Here is a 26,141-nt window from a genome sequence, read left to right on the forward strand (position 1 = left end):
CAAGTTCCATTTTCGCAAAAGAGAAGCGAGCACCACTGTCCTGAAAGTGTGCACTCTCCTATTCATACTTCTACCACCTCAGTGATACCCGATTAATTTTCCTCTCTCCTCTACCTAGCTTTCGGTCTGTTCTTGGGTAGCTGACTTCCCAGGCTCCCTAGTCCCTGCAAGAAAGAGGAAGGAACAGAAATCAAAGGGTCCAGAGGCGTAACTAGAAAAGCAGTTGAATAGATATCCATGAGGCCCAGGTAAGCAGAGGGGCATAAGAAGCTGGAAGATAGAAAGACTTTGATCAAAACTAACCAAGACACATTAATATCGTATAGGGAGAATGATCAAAACAGTACATTTAAATATGGGATGTTACACTCTAGGGAAAAAATTGCATTAGGCATACAACCAGTAGTATTACTTCTGGTAAAGTAGCTGGGGCTGGAGGTGTTGCAAAAGGCATCACTGTCTATGGCAAGTCTCCTAAATCTAGCATGGATCAGGTGTTTTGTGTACATGTCCAGATGTTCACACATTACCATTTGCATCATATCTCAGCACAAGTCATAAGCTCCTGTAGTTTAAAGGCTTTTTTCACAAATACCAACTATTAAATAACTTCTCACTTGTTTGAGGACAAGTCCAAAGACTGTCATCAAAAATACATACAAAACTTGCTTCAAACAGAAATATTTTAAGTAGTTTTACACAAATCTCTCTTCATTGACATCCTGTCTATATATTTCCTAATGTCATTATAAACAATATTCTGATAATATTTTTTAATCTTTGAGATAGAAATTGTTCAAAAATCCACTAGAACATTTGTGTGTGTGTTTTTAAATGGGAATTACTATAGCAAGTTTTCCCATTTTTCTACTAGTTTTGGTTTAAAAGATTTTAGCTGTTTTGAGAGAAAGAAGTTCTAATCTTTTTTTTCCCTCCCCTTGGTCAAAGAAATATTTTGTCATGCTCTCAATTAATGTTTTCCTTCTCCCACTTCCATTAGGCTGCTCGACCCCCTGGAAGCAAAGTTGTTCTTTAGCATCTGTAGGAAATATGCTGCAAAGAAGCTGGACAAACAGCAATCTTGACGGTGGTGCTCAGGCAGCTCTGACCACCTTTCACTGCCTCACAATGAAGGGAAACTCAGGCAACAGCCATTTCCTATTGCTGGCCTGCAGGCACTGAACAATGGAGGCTCTGTCAGAGGGAGCAGACTAGAACGTGCATCAGAAAATAGGAGCTGGGAAGAGATAAAGAGGCTTGCAGAGAGGCAGGAAGTCCCTTGTATAGGCCACCCCAAATCTTAGACAAAACTTTTCAGATAAAATAGCACTTAGTTTAGGAGTCATATATATTTCACTGTGCTTTAGTATTAAAATATTTTAAGAAAAACCTGGCTTGATATCCTACAGTTGAAGGTACAGATACTCTGTTAGCAAACTAAAACCTACTATCCATCTCACTAAAACAAAACAACAACATAAATTATTCTTGGTATCTATCTATTCAGCTTCAGTACACGCTTGATCTACCACTCTAACTGTAAATATTCATATACTGGCAAATAGAAATCTTGCAGCTATTCATACAAAAAATCATCCTCTGTATTTCCATTGAAGGTTCCACAAAGGCCCACAGTATCATCTTTCCACCGTCCATCAGCTTGAAGATAAAGCCTCAGTCCTCCTCTGTCATATAGTAACTGTAATCCAATGTGTGTCTTTACTTGAAGAAAGAGAGAAGACAGTTTCCGTATTTCAAACAACTCTGGTGAGTAAAAACAGAGATTGTTGAAAGGCAAAGGAAACCTACTTGTAACTAGCTTTTTTTTTTGGTTTTGTTACACTTTTTCCTGTTTTTACTGTTTCCTATTTTCTCCTAATCATTGATTTCTCACAACAGGTTACACTGATTCAGACTTTAAAGAAAAAAAACCAAGAAACTTATGACAGTCACCACACTTTTTAGAAATGCATCCAGAGGTTCACTGGATAATCATAAAGATTAACTAAAAGCAAATCAATTTAAAGATACAGACACTGCAGATAACATTGCAGACCATTTATTTTAAGCAACCTAATCCTAACACTGGCAACATGTTTCCTGTATTAAAGCCTTTTTTTTGAAATTCCTAAAGGGCCAAGGCCCCACAGATGTCAAATGTACTAACTATTTGCATATAAATTTCTCACCGAAGCTAACATCAAATCTCACAGAATACAGTCATATATTCAGGTGTAGAATATTTGGTAATATCTTCCAGAGGGAGAGATTTAAAACTCATTGATGCAAAAAGGAAAAGAAATAAAAGAAATTTTTTGTCCAAAAATCTGTAGCTTATCTGTAAAGGGCCAAGAGGGCTCCTTCCACTTACATTTACTCAAGTTGCTCACAAAAGAGAGCAAAGAAATTATACCGTTCAAGAATCACAGAAAAGCACTTCCCCTCAGAAAAGAACTAACCAACTTACTAAATGTGACAGATGGTATTTGGACTTTTTTTAGAGACAGAACATACTCAATCTTATTGGACACTAGTCCAATACAGCTACCATGTAACTCCTACCATTAGTGTAAAACATACATCAGCAGTTAATTTGTGAAACATTTCATAAAAAATTAACTATGTTGATATTAACAATATACCACTCCAGTATGTGAGCAATATTGACAGTATCACGACATACACGTATGCCATTAAAATACTGCTTTAGCGCTTCATAGGAGTTATATGCTTATATATTATTCCTTACCATCTGCATAAGGCAGGTTAATTTTGTATTGGTCATGTACCAAAACATCTCCTGAATGAGTCAGAGTCACTTGCCTCTTGGAGTCCTGCTTAAGAATAAGGCTGATTGATTGGATACATGATCCATCCCGGTTCTACAAGTAAGAGCAAAATAATTAAAAAAAATACTTGAGTAGGATGAATGTTAAATAAGAGTACAAGTAAAGCTATGATTAGTGGGGAATTGAAAATTTTCAATTGTACCTTGCTTCTTAGCAGAGTGCACTTGTAAAACACACAGTTTTACAGCTAAGTAAGAAAACTTAGTATTTTGAATGATTTCAGCATGTATGCTAAAATATAATGCTAACCCGCTATGCAAATACAGTTCAAAAGTGGGATTTGGAAAGAGAAACTTAAACAATTCTCACATAGCTTAGTACAAAGACACTGGCAATTCATGAGACCCCTTGATTAAAGGCCCACTGAGGCTGAGTTAATGCTTACAAACAAGGCTGCATTATCCACATAGCAGTGCACAGAAATCCAAGTTTGTACTTTAAAGTGTTCTGATATACACAGGTTCTTTCAAAGCATATTTAAGATATATTTTTTTTTTTTAAAGCAAACAATAATGGAAGACAGAAGCATCTTACGAATCATTAGTTAAAACAGCATTTAAGTTGATTATTTCTGAGAGGGGTTGTGGACTATGTTCATAAGCTCTCTGGATGAATATTGATGAAAGGCAGCATCATGACAGCATACAATAGCACAATATACAACTGGTCTGACTTGCTTATTGTTACTACCATTGTTTATTCTTATTTCCAGTTCAGTTCTCCAAGGCAAAACATCATATAGAGAAACCATGAAAAGAAATACTGCATCTCAGTCTGGATGAAACATACTCCCCGAAAAACGCAAGATCAACCTTACCTACACCCACACTCTTCAGTGGCACTTTACTGCAAACTTTACTAAAAACAGCTAATTGACTGAAGTCCTAAAAAACAAAGTACTGAGACTCAGGTGCTAAAGTTTCACACCATAAAGAAGCTACATGGCCTATGCAAGAAAAATTTCACAACAGCTTAAAGATCAATAATTTCAAGTTAACCACTTCCATCAAAATAGAAATCAACTATAATACACTTGTTGTATGTTAGTTAGGCTGGAATTTTTTCCCATTCAACCAAGTCCTGGAGCTGGTTGGTACCTAAATAATGTCCCGAACTACTTAATACTCCTGCATGTTTTATGCTACTGTATTGATCTTTGACTAGACACCATACTACACAGGTGGAAAGCAGAAGTCTGAGGGCTATTGAATATTCAATATTTTTAACATATCACAGTAACAAATATACTTCTACTAAATAACATGGAAACTAGCCAGATAGATGATTAAGACTAATCAGTTCCTATCAAAGTTCCCAGGCCAGGACTTAGACCTTTCAGAATAACTACAGGTACTTTGGCTTCCAATGCCAATAGGGAAAGAATGCTTATTAATTACAGAAGATTACCAATTTTTTCTTAACAAACTGAATTTGATCACTGCTTGATTTCTTAGAAAGAAAAATGTTCTATCACAGAGGTGGATCAAGAGATGACTTGAACTTTACCATGTCAGCATCCTGTAATTCACCTTGCTACATGCCAAGAGACATCAGAATCACAGTCCAGCTTCTGCTTTCTCTGCTCTAGGAAGAAATTAAGATTCTGTTGCTCCTGCTAGACTCCTATCTCCTTACTAGTGCTTCTGAGGCACCAGCTTATTTACATTGGATTTGTGTGGCTGGATAAAGTTAAGAGATTGTCTATTCCTTCCCATCTACAGAGGAAAGGGGGAAGCACCCAGGTGCTGTTTCTTCCGTTCAGCCTCTCCTTCACTGCAAGACCTTGTAACCATTTAAAAGGTATTCCTGACTTTTGTCATTGTTCTTGTGCGGTCACTTTTGGCACACTGTTCATTTTACTCATCTTGATTATACATCTTCAACATCTCATAATGTCTTCTAAACCAAAACATACACAGACACGTCTAAAATCACTTGGTTAAAGAGCAGCCTAAGTATTACTGCAGGACATTTCTCATTGATTGGATCTGGCCATGAGCTTGCAGTCCAGAAGTGTCCAGCAGAGGTGTGGGAGGCTGCACTTTTCAGACCCACTACCTACAGTGAAGGCATGACTGACGACGAAATAGTAAAATGTTAAGCGTCTTCAGTGCTGAAAGAGGAGCTGAACAAGATTTAGTTAGAATATCCCTACCTTTGGACAGTCGCACTAACAGCAAAATTACACTGTGAATAGCACGATTCGCAGTGGAAACAGATTAGGATGTTCAGTTCAAGGATTTACACTTTTATCCAGCTCTTACTGACTACCACTGGGACTTGCCTAATACAAGGCAAATGTTGCCCTACTTGAAGACAATTATTAGAGCTGCAAGGATGTCTGAACACTACCATGGGGCTTTGACAGATGCTGAACTAGCACAGAGCACATAATCTGTCAGTCCTTCAAGTACCATGGACACGCAAGTACACACAATGGTGTGTAAAGATTAAAAGCTACATTCAGGATTTCCCTGTCTGTAAATAATAGTCCAACAGTGATCTTTCAGCAACAGTTGAAATGATAAAGCGAAAATTAAAAATAGCAAATCATAAAAATAACTGGAGATATTTCATTAGCTCAGGATTGATAGTGCAGACAGACATCTGCATTGTGAAGCCATTCTCTTGTAGCTTATCTTGTTGTCTTGCCTCTTTACTGAGAAAATAGGTTTCTGTGCATATCATTCAGCAACAGTGGCTATAAATTGACAATTTTGTCAGCCTTTTAAGAAGCTGAAAAGAATACCAGGTGGTACACATAGCAGACCAGAGTCAAGATAACACACCCTGCCCCCCCCCAGTACATACATTACTACACAATATTGACAAAAGCTTTATTATTCCGTCATGCTGAAACTAAAGGAGAAATTCTGCCTGACAATTATTCTCTGTTCCAGAACTGTTTCTTTCGGAGCACTGCCCCTGCCAATTTTTAGCAGCTGTTTTCACAGGAATGGCCACTTCTCTCACTACATGCTTAAAAATTCGATATTCAGAAGACCTTCTCATCATACCAACTACAAAGCCAGTAAGGTTGTCACCTGAAACTCAGACAGGGTTAAGCTGTGCTGATCACTTGACTGATCCTCCTTCCAAAAAGTGCTTAAACAAAATTTCACATCAGTTTGAAGTAACTTGTTGCCTGATGACTGTTTATGTCACCACCAGCTCTAAGGCTCTAGATGACTGGATTCTTTGTGATTCTGAGAGCTAAAATCTCCCCAAGTATTTTCTTTCTACATTTTTTAATCTGCTTGAATGAGATGAGACTGATAAGTTGGTGGGTTTTTTTTAACAAGCACATAAAATCTCAAACCATCAAGAAATATGAGATTTTGCACTACAAGTCTTCTAGCTTCCCATTTCAAGTCATTAATTTTTCTAAAAGGGAAAAAGATAATGGATGGTGCCTAGGGAACTGTAAAGCAGCTCTTCTGCCAAGCAGTTCCAGCCAGCTGATAGTTAAGACACTTGAATAGCTGCACTGAAGCCCCACATTCTCGCGTTATAGTAGACAAACTGTTCTCACTACCACCTGTACACTGGTAATTAAATTAGCAGCACATAGCCCTAGAACATACCACATAAGACTCTGATCACCCACCTGGGTGTTAGTGTTCAGAATGCTTCACTCAAAACCTCTGTAAAATTCTATACCTATTAGGGACTGATCAGGCTAGCTTTGTTAAAGGCTAGGTGAAATATGAAGCCCAATATGTAGTAAAAGCAAAGAGAACCTGTTTTTCCCTCTTTCTACAAACCACTTGGACACAAAAACACATTAAGCAAAGTCCCTAAGTCAGGGTGAAGAAGATGTGAGAATTACTAGAAGACTCTTTGCAGAGAGTGCTGCAGAAGGTCAACTAATTTGATTATCACTTTCCCCAACAAAAGTATCATCACAACAACTAAGCCAAAAGGCACATTTCTGTCTATTTCACACAGAGGTAAGTGTTCTGCAACCCAAAAGGGAATGAGACCCACAATACATATTCTGCATATTACCACAGCAGATATTTGCCCCAAACCTCTATTGTCCATTGATGGACTTTTCAACAGGTCAGGCTGAAAGGTTGGCTTCTGCAAAAAGTCAGTCATGCCTCAATTTTCATTTGATAAAAAAGTTGCCTACAGTGTTTCTTTGGGGATCCCTTTTGCTTATCTTCAACCATATAGTAGAGGACACAGCTTCAATATACGACCACCTTTCTCAAGGTTCTTGGACTCTGCGAAGTTCTGAGAATATTATGCTGACTGAACAGATTTATGCCTATGTGGAATGCCTGTGTTTATGTTTTGTTCCACAGCTGGTTTTTTTTTTATTCCAGATGATGACACTGACTTAATCAACTCCTCAGGATCCCAAGGTTAGCATAGAATGAAGCCAGCTAAACTCATTAAAATCAGAATAAGCTAAGCAGAATACGCACTTGAAGTGGGGAATTATAGCAAGGATCAGATACATTGCATTTTGAAACAGGCTCAGTCTTCCTATAAACAGGAAGTATTAGCAGGATCACCAGATTCTTCCCAGCCCAAAGGACAATGCACACAGTGGTTAAGGCCTAGAACAGAGGTTAAGACCTAGAAGTTTTTTCACCAAGATCTCATTTCACAGCCCCCACTGTAACTCTTCTACCTCAAGGAAGTAGAGGCTATTAGAGCGTAATAAAGCAGTTGTATTCACAACACAGGAATCCACTTTTTCAGCACTAGTAACTTCTATGCCCTGTCACATACCTCACTTGATGTCCTGATACACTCCTCCTAGGAACCATAGGAGAGACAGTGGGACACTTACTTCAGATCATCCAGCTGGAAAATATATTTGATCTCTATCCAGTTAAGCCATTTTTCTTATCTCTCAACTTTTATCACTGAGATGATAAGGGGACCCCATGCACTTAGTCCTCCCATCTCTTACCTGGATTGCAAATAAGTAATTTCTATTATAATAAACTTGTCAATGCTGCTTTAATATGACTTCTTCTGGTTAAAGGTCTTCTCTGTCATACAGAGAAGTAGGTTTTAGTGCACAAAGACAAAAAGACTTTACTGAAGTATGCCTTTAAGTGTGGCACGACAGCTTATATGACCATTTTTCTTCCCAAGGAAATCTCAAGTGCATGAACAGTAAGCTCCAGAGAAGAATGAATGCAGTCATTAATGTAGAAGGACTTACAGAATTATGAATTTATTTAGAACACAAAAGAAAACTACTATAATGAAGTATAAGTAGTTACCTCCACAGGAGTAAAAAGCAATGGTGCTAAATCTGATGTTATGCGAAGTACCTAACTGCAACACTATGGAAGTTCATCACGCTAACAATTAAAATTTGAGTCTAACATATAGTGGACAGTCTAGAAATACAGCAAAAAGAATCACATTTAAGTCTACATACACTTCAAATATCCATACAGTTGCTCCTAGGTAAAAATTGTCACAAAATATCACTGGAGACAGAACATAAATCTGGCCAAGATACAAAGTTTAACATCTTGCTCCCACAGCAAGTAGGCATCTACAGTAGCATTATGACCAGTATATGGGTCAATATGTGTCCCAAATTCCGTTGTTATGTGCATATGTAGTATTCAAAGTCAGTGAGAAAAGCCCAACTGCAGAAACCAGCTCAACTCAGTCATCTACACTTCTCACAGCACCTATGTATGTTTAAGATCTATTCTAACTTGCCTTAGCTTCCTCAAAATTACAAGGCCTATCAAGACTGTAATAAGAATTAAATGCTGTAGTGAAAAATCTTATCAGTGTTCCATGCATCACATGTACAACGTTATAATACGTGCTCAGAATTCCACACACAGAAAGGAAAGAGAATAGGTCATGGACATTCTTCTGTCTTGGACATTAGATTAAATATTTGGTGACTTCTGTGTACAGTATCAGAAACTTTCAAATATAAAGTAGGAGCACCCTTAATATCAGCTATATATATGCACATGCATGTTTGGCTGAAATCAATTGTGCACGATATCAACTTAACAGTAACACAGATGCATACATATACCCAAATCCAAGGGAGATGTCCCAAAAGCTCTTCAAAGTTTTTCACATCAATGTGAATAAAAGTGAATTTCAAGCTGCAAGAATAAGCTGAAAGAAATCTGTATTCAAGGCACAAAAAAAAAAAAAATCATTCTTCCTTCAGGCAATAAGCAGTAGGCTTGTTTTGTGCTGCCTGAAAATCCACAGAGATGTACTCAAAAAGCTCAAGAAAACAAATCATCCAGGGTTTGCTGCATGAACCACCATATGCTATTGAATGACCTCAGTGAACACTGAATCAGAACGCTAGCATAATTGCATAATCTTTCCTATTTATCGCAACCAAACAAGAGAATTTATGTACAGAGTTCCACTGCACTGTTGTTGTTCTTGTTGTTCAACCATTTCATCATTAAGGAAAATTGTTGCTACTGATTAATTTTAATACAGTCCACTACAGGCACCTTTTTTTTTTTTTTTTAAATACTTCCCCCCCAGCCAATTAATAAACCCTTCAGGATATAAAGATATAAACATTACAAGAAGGTTCTAAGCCTTACCTGTCCACAAGGAGCATTTTGCAAGGATATGGTAAATGCTCCAGATGTACGGCTTTTTGCTAGAATATACTGGCACGTAGCTTGGAAAGTGTATTTGCGCCCATCAAAGGTCATGAAATGAATGTCTCCTGAAACCGAGCACTCAGCTGACAAACATAATAATGTATTTAAGTATGTAGAAAAGGCAGTGTACTCTCAACAATTATTACTGCTGTAGAGTTCATACACTCCAATACATACTATAATTTAGAAAATTGTATTCAGATTATAACCAGGTACTAGGAAGACAGTTAGGAACTGAACCGTATCCTTGCTTTTGTTATGGAGCTCATACCTGATGACAGGCCAGGATACCTAAACAATTCTTTCCCCAGAAGGAGGCAAAATAATACACGTGAACCTTACAATCTGGGTATTTGATTTGTGGCTCTAAAAACTAATTTGCAGAAACATTAAGCACTCCTACCATTAAGTGATAACTCAGATGAGTGCTTGAATCTATTGGCAGCTCTAAGAACCATGAGGCCATGGGTACCTTTAACATGCAAAATCCTTTTGACCTTAATCTCTGTAGTTTAGCTGCCTGTCTGTGAAGTGATAATAACACCCCTCATTCCACAGGCATGTTGTGAAAATAATTAACTGATATTTGTACAATACCTAGATACTCTATCACTAGCCAGCTATATTGTGCTGAGGCAGGAGGAAAGTAATCTTGCCGTAAGTCTGTCAAGTAAAGACTGCAGAGGAAACTTTAGTTAAATGGAATGACCAGGTAGTGCTGTCTAACAGAGACATAGTGATGTATACGGAGACACATTACTGCGCTAAGCTGAAAGGCAGATGCCTGCTATTCAGACTACTTGAATATTTAATCTACTCTGTGTGTAGATTAATTTATATGTAGATGGAAATAAAAATACAAATTATATAGTGGAATAGCACATTAAGATCCAACAGTAATATTCTACCCCAAGTAAAACTTCAGCTACTAAAAAAGTTATGCATTCAAGACTTCCAAATACCTGGACATGTAAGATTTGTACATATCCACTTTCCTCCAATGCAGGTGCTGAAATAAAAACAAAAAAGGTTTCTTTTTTTTTGTGAAGTATGTATGCCCATCCCTCAGTTGTTTTTCCTGGATTCCTTCTCTATGAAATGAGCACCAAGTGTCTTGAGTAAGGTATAACAGAGCTCTTAGTCCCTGGAATGCCTGGAAGCTGTGACAAGAGCTTGTCATGAGGATATGTTCAGGTGAAGTTTCATCCATGCATCCAGTAACACACTTCTTTCTTTTTAGCTCCTTGATAACCATTATAAAAGTTAAGGATGATTAACATTGAAGAGAATAAAGACAAGCAATTTGAATCTTGTTACTTTAAAAAAAAAAAATAGAACTGTTGTGGAAAAAAAGTTACACATCTGCAAGCTCATCCGTTTTCCTCTATTAAGTTGATCCAATAAAAGGCATTATCTCTTCCTACAATTTTTTCTTTTCAAGGTATAAAACTGACTTAGAAATTCCCAAAACAGCAGCTTAGTGTCATAATGACATCAGGATCTTTGTGTTCAAGTGAGACAACACAAGCAGAAGACAAAGTAAAGTCAAAGTAATTCTCCTGTTAAGATTTTGAATTCTAGCAGGGTTCAAGGTGAAAAGAGTACTAAACATTACAGTATTCTCTGCAGGATCTGTCATTTGCTCTTCTTCCACATTAATAGCTCTCTAGTTTCTTTTATCTTTCCCTTTATTGCAGAACATATGGAACAACAGGTTTTGTATATAGAAACAGTGGGAAATCATCAATTTTATTCAATTTTTAACTGAAATAGGCTTTAAAGAAGTTCTCTTTCATGACTGTGAAAGGATTAAGTCCATAGCATAAAAAGAAAAATTACTAACCAGTTATTACATTCCTCATGAACCACTGAACCCATTTCAAAGAAACTTCCATGGTAGTCACAAGGACAGTCCATAGGCTTGACACACAATTCATTTTCATAAATTAAGCCTAGAATAAATAAAACAACAAGAAATAAGCTAAGTATCTGTACAAATGGCTGAGCGCTAAGAAGTATAACCCAAGAACACCACAAATGATCATATATGATTAAAAAAAACTATAGACTATTTGGTAGTCATTTTTGCAGAACAAGTATGCATTTGAATTATATGAAATAAATTATATTACATGGACAAAGTCCCTAAATTGCTTGAGATACACTAACAATAGTAAGAGTAACAGGTATTTAATACTGGGGGAGAGGGGGAGGAAAGCACCCACACAAAAAAAAACCAAAACCAAACACACAAACACCAAACCATGCTGCTTTGAGTATCCTTAGCTTCTTTTAACACTTTTACAAAACTTTGTCTCTCTTTTAAGGCGCTGTTTGGTCCTTATTTTACTGTAATGTTTTTTTGCCTTTTTTTCTTAATTATACCATAATTAGCGAGCCAGAAGCTAAAAGACTTTACTAGCCCATAGAAGATACAAGTATAATCATCTTTGTCATACGTTTTAAATCATCATGGTACGTGTAAAAGGCAGGACTCAAAGATCCATGGCTTAACTTTCTCTGTCCTTGTTTACACAGAGTTATGTACCCAAGAGAAGCCAGTAACAAGGGGTAAACTGGATATCAAAATATATTTTGGTAATAAGGGTAAAGTTTTGCATAGGCCACATCAGTAAATATCTCACTTGCCAGAACCATCCAGCAGTATAAGAATCTCAATATCAAAACCTGTTTCTGGCCACATAAACTCAGTTTAGTCATGTGAAGTTTTTGATCTCTAAGCACCTGACCTTGCAGTCATTCTTCAGAAGTAAAAAAAAACCAAACATCCCCTCCCCAAACCTACCAGAATACTCCCCTTCTTAAAAAAAAAAAAGGCAGCAACCATCAGAATCAGGAAGGTGGCTGCCCTGTCAACAACAGAGCAAACCCCATTTTTCACTCAAATTGTGGAGCTCTACAGCTAGAATAGGAATCTGTGCAGAAACCTGAAGCCACTTGTTAGAGGGAGGAAAAGGTTCTTGTCAGTTAAGAGGAAACACGGCCATTCATCCACACTGTGCTAGCACTGCATTTATAGAGTTCCTGCGAATACCTTAATCTAGCCAGGCCATAAAGGTATGTAAATTTGGTGGATAACAATCTGGAAGTTATATGGAATCAGATAATATGTATTTGAGAAGCAAAACTTACCGTCTGGACAGTAGCATCCATCAATGCAGGGAAGTTCACTGTCAATGCACTGTGATTGTTGATGACATGAAACAGGGCAACAGTTGATACATTCATTGTAGGTCAAGGGTTCAGCACAGGTAATCACTGAAAAATAGAGACAGGTAGAAAAATGAAAAGGTATTGTGCTACTGCTTCAGGGCTTAAATAGATTGCAAAGGTTTCTTTCAGGTATTAACTTTTTGGTAGCTCAATTGAGTTACCTGTTGCCTAAAACAATGAAACAATAGCTTTCATAACACACACACAGAGAATATACATATATTCATATTCTGTCCGTTAAAGGTACATTGAGAAGGAATAATCTGAAATTACACCAAGGGAGACTCAGGGAAACCTTCTCAGAACAGAGCTACTGAGACCAGCATATACAGCGATAGACCATCCATTAACAAACAGTTTTGGAAAATCTGTCATGATTGACAAAGCATTTTTGGTCCTGTGTTCCAGACAGGCAGACAAATTAGAGGATCTCTTTCAAACTTACTTTCTGTGACTTAAGATGAGGACTTAATGCAAGTGTAATTCAAATTTATTTTTAACACTCATGACACATTTTACATGTCAGAAAGCCATGAAGACTTTGACAATATTTGAAAGAGCAGCTCTATGGAAAAACAAATGGTTAATCACCTTAAAGAATCTCTGATGTTTTAGTAAGAAGGTTCTTAAAACGCATTCTAATAAGTTTAGTGCTTTAAATACATTCAGTACAAATTACACATATAAAAAAAGAAAATCCATTGCATTTATGTAGCCTTGAAGTGAGTCCCTAGTTATGCTTTCATTGAGAACTATGAGTTCAAAACAGAAGGAAGGACAAAGAAGTAAAAGTATGAAAAGCAGTCTTTTCAAAATACAACTACTAAGCAGTATTTCCAATTATGAAAGCATCTGCATACCACACTGCTGAAAGTGCGCTCGCCATCCCTGAAGCGGCTTTCCTGCTTGGGCACATGCTCTGGCATATTCCATTAATGCTCGACACCAAGTTGCATTATCAACTGCTGACCTTACACAAATAAAAATTGACATATTATTTTCTACCTACATTCAAACATGCAGTCATAACCTCATGAGTCTTCCTGCATTGCATACAACCACACTGTTTGAATCTACTTTAATAGTGTTCTAAAGCCCTGTGTTGTTTGGCTAGTTTAAAAAGTCTTAAATGGATAAGACATTCTGCCACCCTTGAAGACAGGTCATCAATATATTTGAGACCTGACGCTAATTTCCTGAATAAATCTGTGAAAGGCAGAGCTACAGCAGTATAAACAGACATGAATACAGGTCTTGATCTTTACAAAAGGAAAAGCACCCTTCAGAAAACTCACAAGAAGAAACTGTAAGATTTCCACCAGTGAGTTACCATGGTACAAAGAGAAAATCAAAATTATGGTACAAGAAATCAAAAGTATCTTCTCCTGTCCTGTCTGTTAATTTAACTCGTCAAAACTGCTTGGACAAGGAGCATAACAGATTGTGAAATGATAGCATGAATTCAAATAGTATTCAAATTCCTCTTTTCATTGGATTAACGTATGGCTTGCAGATGCCAAACTGACCTACTCACTATTACTCTTAATGTTAGAAATACTGATGATGTTGCACACTCAGAATCAAAACAGATGGCACATTCATGGGAAGGTACACTAACAAATTATGAAAATATCTGGGCCTGATTTTGGTCATCCTTATACCAAAGAAAACAGGATCAACTCCACAGAAGTTTCTGGCAGTAAAACTAGAACAAGTGAGAAAAGCAAGAGAATAAAAGAACATTAGATAAAAACTGATAAGCAGGAAGAGTCACACATTAGTTCTGTTAACATTTACAATTCATTCTCATGATAGAAAGACAATGTTTTTTATAATAGCTTTGGAATTACCCAAAAACATTCACTTACATGCAAAGATCATTGGTGCAGCTTGCCATAAAAGGAAGAGGACTCACATATTCATGACATTGTTCAAAAGGGGGATGTAACAGGATACTACACAGAGTGTACACCCTCTGAAATGAATGAAAGAGCTGTTGTGAAGAGAACATTTTAAAAAATAAACCTATGCAGAATAGAATACTATGGAAAATCAGAATAGACATCTCAGTCTGTGATTAGGAATCACTTCCCCCTAATCTAGAAGCAGTGGCTAGCAACATACTGCTCTCCATGCCAGACTATATGTAACATCGAATCTTTTATCCAAGGTCATACCAACGGGAGTAAAACGTATCCCTTCGCCAAGAAGGGCGTAGACCATGTTGCAGCTAAGGGCCGTTGACTGAAATAGTCTTCAGTTTAGTTAAATTACACAGTAAAAGGCAACAGAAATAGAACAGGCCTGGCATCAGCTTTCATTTCAAAGCATTTGTATTTCAGGGCTGTATCTTGAAAATGTTACTTGAAAGGAAAATCTACTTCAATGTGATGGACAACAGGAACAATAATTCATTTTTTAAACACTGGCAAATTAACTGTGCTCTCATGCTGGTTTTGCCTGCCCACTTCTTTCTGTCCTTCCTAAAGGGAAGGAATGGGAACCAGCTCTAGAATGCACCCCTACTTTACAACTTTTCACTTGCCCCAGATGCAAAAACTTCTATTGGCTACTATGCCAACAATATAACATATGGGAAAAAAATAAAAGAATTAAATTATAAAATCATACAGAAGAAAAGTGGGGTGGGAGAGGAGGGGACAAAGGAAGCTCTGCTGCAGCAACCATTTTAATCCACCTCTCCAAAGAAGAGCTGAGAATATTTCCAGCCTCCTTCAAAGCGTTATGTCAAATTCTCACTCTTCTAATTAGAATCACCAACTATTGTAGTAATCTTTTTGTGCTGATACAAACCTGTAGATATTCCTGGCTTTGTGTCAGGCAGGGTGGCTCATTGAGAAGAGATTTATCCCAATTGGGTGTTCCTTGTGGAGGATTTTCCTGCCAGCTCTCTACGAATTCTGCTACATCATCTGTCAGTTTTCCTAAACAAGACACACACAGAGTCACACAGTGACTTCAAAGAACAATGTTTCTAAAGGATTTCACACACAGAATCACACAGAATCACTAGGTTGGAAAGGACCTTTAAGATCATCAAGTCCAACCATTTCCCAGGGAAACATCTCAATAATCAAAACATCACATTAAGCAGAGAGCACCAAACCCTTCCCTACAACTAAATGAAACAGCTGTCAGTCTGAAGACAATCTGGTCCTTTTAAGAAACAAAAATACTTTTAAAAGGGACAATAGTAGGAAGGCTTTAGAATGGCAGAAAGAAGCCAAGATGCCAATTACGCAATTTAGCAAGAAAGGGCTTTAGGGAGCAGGACTGTGCCTGCTGCAGTCCTTGAATGGAAGAAAGGAAAAAAAAAGCTGTAATAAACTGTTAGGTTTATGCTGTTACTCTATATGAGACTCCCAACAGAGTCTAAATCCCAAGAAAGATGAGGCATTCATGGGTCACTGCAAGGGTACAAAATGATTGTACACATTAACCAAGTAAAGGTGTGACCTTTTCACATAAGTAGAAATGCCCACACTAGCTTTAAACTAGCTAAGAAAGGTATTATCCATGATAGACAAGTGGTGACATTGATTACTACTCAGATTACCCGTGAATGCATCTCTTGCCATGTCTTTATTACTACTGCTCCCCAAGCTAATTGGATAAAGCTAGTATGCAATGTGACGACTTGTGCTACAATGACAACTTTATGCAACGGAAATATCCTGAGAGAGGTGAGAGGGTAGAGGCAAGTCTCTGAAGGCAATGAACTATTGATCCTGGTATTATTTTAATAATTTTGATTTAGTGAGCAAACTACTCAATGGGGGTGAAATCTGATAGTGGTGCAGGGCTGATGCTTTCCAAAACTGAGTGGCACACTTCAACAACAGAGGAAACCTACTATAATATTGTACTCCGAGCTTTGAAGTAGTACTCTACAGAAATACCATAATTTTAAACAGGGGGAGCAAAGAGTTAAACAACCCAACGCAATGATTTCCAGAACTTTTTAATCACCTAACTTGAGCTACCTTTCAAGGGATCTGATTTTTTTTCCCCTGGTTCTTTTTCTTTTACTCAGTATTTACTGAAAGCCAAGACTCTTGAAACTATCTGAAGTTGGTATCCAAGGATCACTAGTCACTTCTGAAACTGTTAGCATAAAAGAAGTGCCAGATCAAAGAAGATTTGGCAGTCTCCATCGATTTGATTTACTAGTTAAAATTATCAATTTATTTCCAATACCAGTATCTCAGACTTCCACAGGCTCCTATAAAAAATTTCTAAGAGGGCAGTGAACATTTAAAAGTAGGTTTTACCTCTCAAGTCCTAGGAAACTGAAGTACAAATACCATTGTAACTAATGGCATAAGACAGCTTTTTGTCATGCTTTTTAAGTACCTTCCTCCTCAGAGCCCCATCCGTATTGTAATTGGCCCTCTCAACTAACAATATAATCTACCAGAATTATTTCCGTATCGTATTTTCCATTTCAAAAGTTGCCCATCTTACGTTCAACTAGCATTACAATTAAAAACTAAGCAAAGTAACATTTAGTTCACTTGGAGGAAAAAATGCATTAACACAAGAGGGACTATTTTAAGTACTCACCATAACTGGTTTCAAGATCATCCTGCAGGATAGCATTATTGTTTCCACACAGTCCATGTGTTTTGCCCAGGTACTCTGGTGCCATTTTGATATACACTGCAGATGTACCATCCCAAGCCAGAGTAAAGGCATACTTGTGCCTGACTAGGAAGTACCCAGCTAGCTTCTGGATGTGTAAGTTTCCAATAATAAAAGGTAATTGTACTCTGACAAATGAGACAGAATCAAAAACAACTGCACATGAGAAAGTATCACTATTAAAAATAAATTACTTCCTGATTGAATGACTTCCTCATACATCTGAAAACCTCTAATATAGAGTAATTCCACTAAAAAAGGTGAAGTTGCAAATAAGAGCAAAAATGAAAGGATCAGTGTCAATGGTTATGCTTCTTAATACTATGTACCAGTCATGTAGCTATCACCTTCCTCAGGCACTACTCCATAGATGGGGAGTAATTATTACAGCTGTGGTCTAGATAGGGGTTTTTTAAGCTACCAACAAATACATGAACTAGTTCACATCTCTTATCAAATCAATATCATGCTATTAGTTCCAGTGTAACTGCAACATCAGAAACATGACTGCAATTACCCAAATCCTTTATAGCTGACTTCACTGCTCATCTTTATCTGTTCATCTCCAGAAAAGAATAAACTAATGGACCTTTTGCAGGAGTAAGGAGAAGAATGGCACTCAGGATCATTATTCACCTGCCAAATAAAAATACTAGCATCAAAGACAAGATTTTAATCAAACTCTTTGTAACCCACCTTACACAACTAATACTCCCAATCCCACCCTCAGCATGTGAGCAAGTAGTTGGTCCCACTATTCCCCAAAATCCTGAGCCCTCTTAGCACTCTTTTTAGAGCAGACTTTTCACAGCAGCAGCAGGTTTTGAAAGTACACACATCAGCTTCCTTCCAGCTATTTACATTTTGTGCTATAGTAACTGGTAGTCCATATTACATTAGAATTACAACTAGATTCCATTCTAGAACCCCATACTAGTTACATACAAGTTATTTTTAATCTCTAAATATTAATGCAAATACAATTAATATTAGCAAGTTCAACAACAGCTAAAGGGAACATAGAAGTGCAGTCCCCTACCTGTATGGAAAAACTCTGTTCATCTAATTCAGTGTGTCTCACAAGCGCATATGTGGATTTCCCAGAGAAATAATAATAGAGTCCATCAAAAGTTTCAAAATTATACTGACCCCATGTTCTGCATATATGATCTCTTTCGGCACCTGTATTGTACACTAACAAAAAGGAGAGTCACTTCAGAAGTACCACTGGTTTTTGGATTCAGTCTGTATTTGAGAAGTATGTGGTACACTGTGAAGTATCACCACAGAAAACAGCGGGGAAAAATACCAGGGCATGAAGGAACCTTTAGACAAAAAGCAGTCATTCTTGTAGTTGTGGCAACTCAAGTACAATTCCAGACACCCAGTTGGTTTTCTCTCTTTACACACCTGTCTGGCATCGTGGTCCGGTTGCATTAAATCGACTGCAGTTGCACAGTTCTCTGTAGACACACTCACCTCCATTAAAACATGTAAATGAATCTGAATGGAAAAAACAAGGCATGTTAAAAATAAATTATGAAAATTTTCATTCTTAAAACCCAGTTCTGTCACCAAATTTAACTCCATGAATGACAAGAGATGCTGGCTTAGCATTTAAATGTCCAGAAGAATCCCACAGACCTCTACAAACAGGAAACATACTGTAAAAGCTTCACCTCACGAAATACAACCAGATGAAGTAAATCTATTGCACATTTAGAGAAGTCAAATCAAAATGGCTGTGATATCTGTTAGTCTGACATGGTTTAAGTCCCCTAAGCAACGAACTGAGGAAGTGAACAAGTATTACACAACCAAAAAAGCACAGTGCCTATACCATCATGTAAAAGACAGCTACAAATAACACTGTATAGGTAAGCTCTACCAGAATGAGCGCATACTACCCTAGAAAAACAAATGTTGAGATCCCGGCCATAAATCTTTCAGCTGCCCACCCTCCTTCCATCTTACCACTTTTAAGTATACCAGCCACAAACACTTTCCACAAAGACACAGATTACTGCTCCTGTTTCTAATTTTATGAGAGACAAACTTTTAAGAAAGGAAATATTTAATGCTTAAGTATAGCGAGTCTACAGTAGAGAAAGCAAGCTCCCTAACCTGCAATGACAGGTTTGGGGGAGGGAGAGGTGTTGGTTTTTTTAAGTTTTCCCTGGGAAGATCCCCATCATAACCTGACATAAGTTTTCACAGTCTAAGAAAAGATGTGCACAAACAGAAACAAAGCTTCTTGCTACTAAATTTAGCCTTTGTGATTAAATGCTTTTCTAACAATTGTGATATATTCACTTATTTTGCTAATATTTCATCTTTCAAAGTTTAAGTCTCTTTAGGAAAGCATTTGAATTTTAATAATTGAGTATTACGCAATCATAGTAATTTTTGTGTTAGGAGAACAGAAATTGAGGTTATATTTTCTGCAGACAGCAGAAAAGTAGCTCAGAAGAAACTATTTCAGGAAGAGACAAACTGAAGATTCTGCCTTCTTGTTTTATCAACATCATTCTTGAAAAATAATCTTATATATGAATTTTTGAGTGCTGTCCCAAAAAACAGAATTCACAGAAAAAGATCCTTTCTCCCATTTCAGTAAAACCCTTGCTTAGGAAATATCTAATCATTGGTAGTATACATAGAAGTCCTGACATACCTAGATTACCTTCAGGATTTTGAGAAAGCTTTGTTAAAGAGAGTTTGAAGCTTTGTTAATGCAGGCAAAATAACGCAAACTCCACTTCTGACAATCCAAATAAACTCTGCAATTGATTTAGTCTTGAATTAATTAGAATTCAGAAGAAAGCCTTCTAGGATATGGACCACTGTTTTATAGTTTCATGGATCACACCACCTGTAAATTTTGGTTTCACTACTGGGATTCACTAAACATACATGAAAAGCACCAACATAGAAAGTACATCCTGAACTACTTTGCAGAATGGTTGAAATATTTGTTTTGTTATTTGTGGGTTGTTGGGTTTTTTTGGTTTTTTTAATAAACGGATTGTTAGAATGCATGTTTCCTTGCAAGTCAGGAGTTGATCATTGACATCCTACTGACATTAAATGGATGCTGAATTCTTGATTCCAGCAATAGGAACAGAAAAATAAATCCACTTCAAAGGGTGTTTTCTCCCTATCTAATTTTTCTCCCCTCTTCTAGAAGCTCATTTTATTGATGTTTTACCAATCCCAATTTCCTACCAACACCTTTTATAGCACATATTCAGTTTGTTTTGCCAGCAGAGAACGTCAATAGCAGCACCATTACAGAAGTCAGTGAGCCATTCCCTCTTTACTAAAAGCTTTAAGTACACTAAAATAATCCAAAAGCTAGCTGCACATGGAGCGTATCCTGTGAGTGTATCCCAGCCAAAAGCAACTAAACCTCTGATAACAATCAGAAACAGCATTTTTAACAAGATGCTACAAACACTCTCCAGTTTCCTTTTAAGCCCCCACTTCAGCTTTAGCAGGACTTCCCAATGCCCCTTCAAAACCTCAGCTGGTTTGCAAGTGTATCTACCACACACAAATTGCTTTCAAATGTACACACCAAGGAACTCTGCATCCAACATTTAATTTGCATGCAAACTCTTGTCAGAATTCACAAATTGAATGCTCTTAAAACTTTGCCTTTTGTGAAGCTACCTCAAACATCATCACCAGCTGTTTTACTAAAGGGTGGTCAGTGTAGCAGTTTAATGAGGAAAAAGGTCATTTTAAAGTTCCTTCTGCTTTGTGAAATCCTAGAAACTTAGAAGAAAGAGGGTCTGTGCTCACAGCTGGCTATAATACTAAAATGAGGAAGACTTCAAGAAACTTACAGTGTACCATAATTAAAGAAAAAAAAAAAAAGATTACATGTTCATCTACTTTAGGCCATGTGATTTTACAAACTATTACCTTCAGTTACAAGTTTACAGAACCCTTGCTTACCAAGTTCTACCAAAATTTGTCGGTACAACTTATTGGTGTTCCAACGGCCATTTCCCTTTGCAAAAGCATTAGACTTTTTAAAAAGACTTTTTAAATATCCAAACAATTAATTTCAATCCCTTTGTTTTCAACAAACACCACCCTCAAGAAGGAAAAAAAAAAAGGGCCATGCTGAAAAGATCAAGGCAGGTAGACAAAGTAAAAGAGAACATTCCTTTGCCTAGGTAGCCCAAATAGCTAGCTCCTTTCCCTGCCTGCACCAGCATGAGTTCAATTTAAAAATTAACATGAGCACCACGTAGAAAGGTCTCTACTTATTCTGACTAAGCCACCTCATTTACATACTCAGTGACCAATCTTGTAACTAATGCAAAAGCCTTATTCCTCATCACGAGAGGCAGACATCGATCTCTTTCACCTTGACTGCTGCAAGTCCTGTGTAATCAGAGCTCAGGTCTCTGTTCTTTGCCTCTCTAAGATTATGCCCTACTGCCTGTCCAGTTACAATAATCCGTAATTAGACTGCAAGTCATGTTCCACTTAACTGTAGAGGAAGCTAGCCCCCTTTTGATGTTTCGAGTTGAATGATTCTCATTTAAGCATGGCTCAGGTAACCTGCTTCGAGCCACATTTATTCAGATTGTGCATCCAGTCAGCTGATCTGGGGACCCTTGCTGTCACTGGGAAAGATCTCCCTTGCTCCCTTTTAGAGAGAAAGTGAGTTAGTCAAATCTGAATTGGAAGTCAATGATGAGCATTTTCCTCTTTGTGAAGTTCTCCTCTGTCTGTGCATGTATGATTCTAAGAAAACATGATAAACATAGCTCTTTTATTTGCTTATATCCCTTTTCACATCACTGTACTATCTTTCCTTATACTATGTAGAAGAGCTCCGCGTGCAAAGATTTGTTATCCTCAACCAGGTAATGAAAGGAATACAGTATTGATTCAGATCACACCAGATCTGAATCAACATTCAGATCCTACTACTGCACACAATGTGGCTGCCATTGATCATCCAATTCTGCTCAATTAACACAGAAATACTTCCTCAGGCATCCAGAATAACAGAGAGTTCACTCTGATCTTTGTCATTAAAGGAATATAAGCTCCCTAAATAAACTAACCCATATGATCATATCACAAGTTTAGATCTCTCCTAGGGACATGAGAAACACCTGCAGAAAGGGAATAAACATCAAGACTAAACAAAGTTTAAAATTCAGAAAGGTTATGGAATAATATTATGTCCTTTGTTTACCTGAAAGTTACCTCTATTAAAAAGTCCTTAGCTCTTCTTTTTCCTTTGACATTATGCCAGAGTGCATTGGGTTGGAATCTGAAATTGAAAACTGGTGAGACTTTTCTAGCAGAAAGTGGCAGGCCTAAGTAACATGATTCGACTTGCATAAGTAATAATGTGATTTCTAACTGATGCCATTACAACCTGCAAGTCACTCTGATAATATGACCATTGTTGCCATGAAGCAACTTGTCTCAAATTCCTTCTTTATTGAACAGGGTGAAGACTTGGGATCATCTTATAACGCAGGTCTGAATTCTTCTCTGTTCCTCTCATTGCTTAAATACTCCAACCATCTTTTAATTACTGAATAGGCTGCAACCCCACTCTATATGTGGTTAGAGTTATTTTTGTCCATTTGGCATCCGGACCTCCATTTAGTCCATCCCCCTTCTTAATTCATCAGTGTCAGGCAGCGAGAGCCTTCAGGCCAGAGCTGGCACTCTGTAAGCAGTAGCAGAACCTCGTGCCCATTCTTTATCACAGCCTTTGAAAAAGTGAGACTGTAACCTACCCTGTCTGCATTTCATTGCAATTGTTTCTGGAGACAAGTGTCCAGCTTCATAGAGGTGATTACTGCTGTTGCTCTCTCAAAAGAGATGCTTTAATGGCATCATGTAGACCTGACAAGAGGAAGTACCAAAATCCATTTTGAAATACAGTACAGTGCCATCCAACTCTGGTTGGCCTTTCAAATGTTCTTCACCTGGGCTCCAAGCACAAGCTCTGCCAATTTTGTATGATAACTGTTGAAAAGCATATTGCATCTTCATCAAAATAAGCACTTATTTTGAAATATCATTATAGATGCAATATATTTTGCAGATTTGCATTTATGACATTATGCCCACTTAGTATATTATGCTTTCTTACATTACTACTTCTCTAGTGAGTACTTAAAGATCTCTTGAACTTACTTCAATTGCAAATCAACTATATGTCCAGGTTTGCTCACACATTATTTGTTCCTCTGATCTAACATGTTTTCTAGGAATAAAATTAGTATAGCTGAAAGTAATTTATATAACGTAAAGCCCTTCAGCATGAAGTGAGATACAGTCACTAAAGAACAGCTCTACCCTTGGAGCACAAAGAGGTAACTGCAAAGAAAGCATGTATCTGTATCCCACAGAAAAGTTAAAGCACTAAATCAAAGAGACAGCTAAATTAAAGGTTTTTCACAAAGTAAAAGCAAGCCAACACATTCAAGAACATGTTTGACTACTCAAATTACCATGCACATCATCTTTTAAATACTTGATTTTTATTTTAACCAACATGCCAATCCAGTTGCTCCAACTGAATTTTGTCCTCACTGGAATGGACCATTATCATCAATACATTATTAATTCTTGAAGATTTCTAACTGATGTGCACGTTCCTATGGGTATTTTTCTGTAAAGCATTAAGCATGTCCTAGTGTTGGAATTCTGTATTTTGTTACTGTTTAAGACATGGCATGAAAAATTTCTTTAATGCAAATCACTGAAGTCAGGTTTCATTTCAGGGTCTTTATTATTCAATTCACTTGTACAGAATAGTTGAAGCATGAAAGATTAATTTAAGAGATCTTAAAGTGATCAAGTCTTACTTGAGCTAGGTAAGTATGAGGTCCAGCCTGTTCCCTCAGCTGTTACAATTCTGCCCTTTTACCAACTTTGGTCCAAACAGTTTCAGAGCGCCAGAGATTCATTTGCAGAAATAGACAAAGACTTTATAGTTTTCAGGATTCTTTAAAAGATGACACATCTTAAAAGTTTTATGCAAGTGTGTAAGAGGTCTGCCTGAAGGTTATCAAACTACTAAAAGGATCAATTATTTTAAAAATCAGCAAATTTTATTCTGAAATAGAAAAGTGAAAAAACAAAGCAGTTTGGGATAAGAATTTGCACAAAACATCAGCTAGGACCTATAACCATGCATAAAGGACTAGAACATATGCTTAAAATTGAATATTTAAGCTTTTGCTGTCAACATTCTTGACATACTTTGTAAGTCTGCATAATTTCCATTGCACACGTTCTCTAGAAAGCTTTCAAGTACCCTTTTGACTATGGGAGAAATAATGCAAGAAATATTTCCTATAGTCTTTGAAAGCATCTGCCTGTCACGGCACAAGTTTTCTGTGGCATACAGGCTTCAACAGAATGCAATACAGCCTTGAAATGAGGACAAAGATCTCATTACACTAGGATGTAAAATTTTCCTTTTCGAGATTGAGATGAATGAGTAGGATGTAATTTTAAACCTTCAATACTATGAGCCTTCTAGTTAGCTGCAGATTTTCTGCTCTGGTGCATCTCTTGAAATGAGCACACATAAGGGACAAATATCTTCTATAGTAACAGCAACTTTAATGTTTAAAGACTACATGTATGGTACAGCATTTTAACACAAGAAAATCTGAAGTGTTTAACCTGTTAGGAAGTTTCAGCAGTAGTTTGAAACTTACTTCCAGAAAGTATTTGTTTTGCATGTCCCAGGTTGTTAATATGCTTTAGCTCCAGAGTTTTGGGGGTTTTGTGTTCAGTTTGGGGTTTGTTGTTGTTGTTGTTTTGGGGTGGCTCTTTGTCATTTGTTTTTTTTTTTTAAACTTCCACACAAATCTGTTTTTCATGTTAAGGAAGCTACAAGTTTAATAGCTACGTAAACTACATGTTAATGCTTCTCAATTATTCCGATAAACATTTCAAAGCTCAAAACCCATATTCCCTAGGTACAAGAAACTAACACAAGAATTTATCTCTTGGTGTTTACTTGTACTATACCAACTTTTTTGTTCTGTGGACATATAAGACATTACATCACTTTCTAAACTGCTTTCAGTTGACTCATACAACACAAAGGTAAAGAGATCTGTCTCACAGTAAGTTGACTAATACGACACAAAGGTAAAGAGTTATCTCACAATAATTCATGCATCCATTGTACAAAAATTCCACATAAAACATGTTGTTTGATCTACATATAGAGTTATAGGAAGTAAAAAAATGTTATCGCAACAAGAGTTGACTGCAGTAGGATGAAATACAACTCCGTTATAATTACAGTTTTCCAAGCAAGTCGTCAAATAATGTTCATAGAGATTTCACTAAACTGGAGAAAGGAGATAACCTACCTTGCGGGTTTTTTTTTTTTAAAAAAAAAAGCTTTACTATTTCATATATCCCCAGATTGGTGCAAATCCCAGGCCATTGGCAGAGCTATAGCAGCTTGCATCTCTCTTCAAATAGGAAGGGCCACAACAAAACCATTGTTCTAAGCATTTAGAGCGTGTTACCAAACTCTTGCACAAAGTAGATCAGGTTGTTCTTTTGTTTTTAATGTGTCTATCACAGACAGACAACAATGGATTCCATTTCCCACACAGAGCTTACTGGGATTTAAAAAGGAAACTTCCAAGTCTGGGTATTCAACTGTTTAAAGTTTAGTAATCCTGATTTTACATGCCTTCAAGTATGGGCAATCATCAATAATTTTCAATGGATGTCTCCAACA

At 37.1% G+C, this 26,141-nt stretch overlaps 1 protein-coding gene across 1 annotated transcript in view; it reads right to left on the reverse strand.

Moving 5' to 3' along the window:
* Window positions 1-26,141, reverse strand: part of OTOG (otogelin) — a gene marked incomplete at both ends in the record, with an annotated part of 108,286 nt that overhangs the window by 77,447 nt on the left and 4,698 nt on the right. The window contains 13 exons of the mRNA XM_082000185.1: window positions 1,587-1,764; window positions 2,750-2,882; window positions 9,422-9,567; window positions 10,447-10,493; window positions 11,328-11,436; window positions 12,638-12,763; window positions 13,579-13,688; window positions 14,587-14,693; window positions 15,533-15,663; window positions 17,303-17,508; window positions 17,898-18,016; window positions 18,420-18,574; window positions 18,791-18,883. Coding sequence (XP_081856311.1) covers window positions 1,587-1,764; window positions 2,750-2,882; window positions 9,422-9,567; window positions 10,447-10,493; window positions 11,328-11,436; window positions 12,638-12,763; window positions 13,579-13,688; window positions 14,587-14,693; window positions 15,533-15,663; window positions 17,303-17,508; window positions 17,898-18,016; window positions 18,420-18,574; window positions 18,791-18,883 — 1,660 coding nt within the window. The remainder of the gene's footprint in view (window positions 1-1,586; window positions 1,765-2,749; window positions 2,883-9,421; window positions 9,568-10,446; window positions 10,494-11,327; window positions 11,437-12,637; window positions 12,764-13,578; window positions 13,689-14,586; window positions 14,694-15,532; window positions 15,664-17,302; window positions 17,509-17,897; window positions 18,017-18,419; window positions 18,575-18,790; window positions 18,884-26,141) is intronic.

The sequence above is a fragment of the Phaethon aethereus genome, assembly GCF_964289735.1.
Source record: "Phaethon aethereus genome assembly, chromosome: 5".
Taxonomy (NCBI): Eukaryota; Metazoa; Chordata; class Aves; order Phaethontiformes; family Phaethontidae; genus Phaethon; species Phaethon aethereus.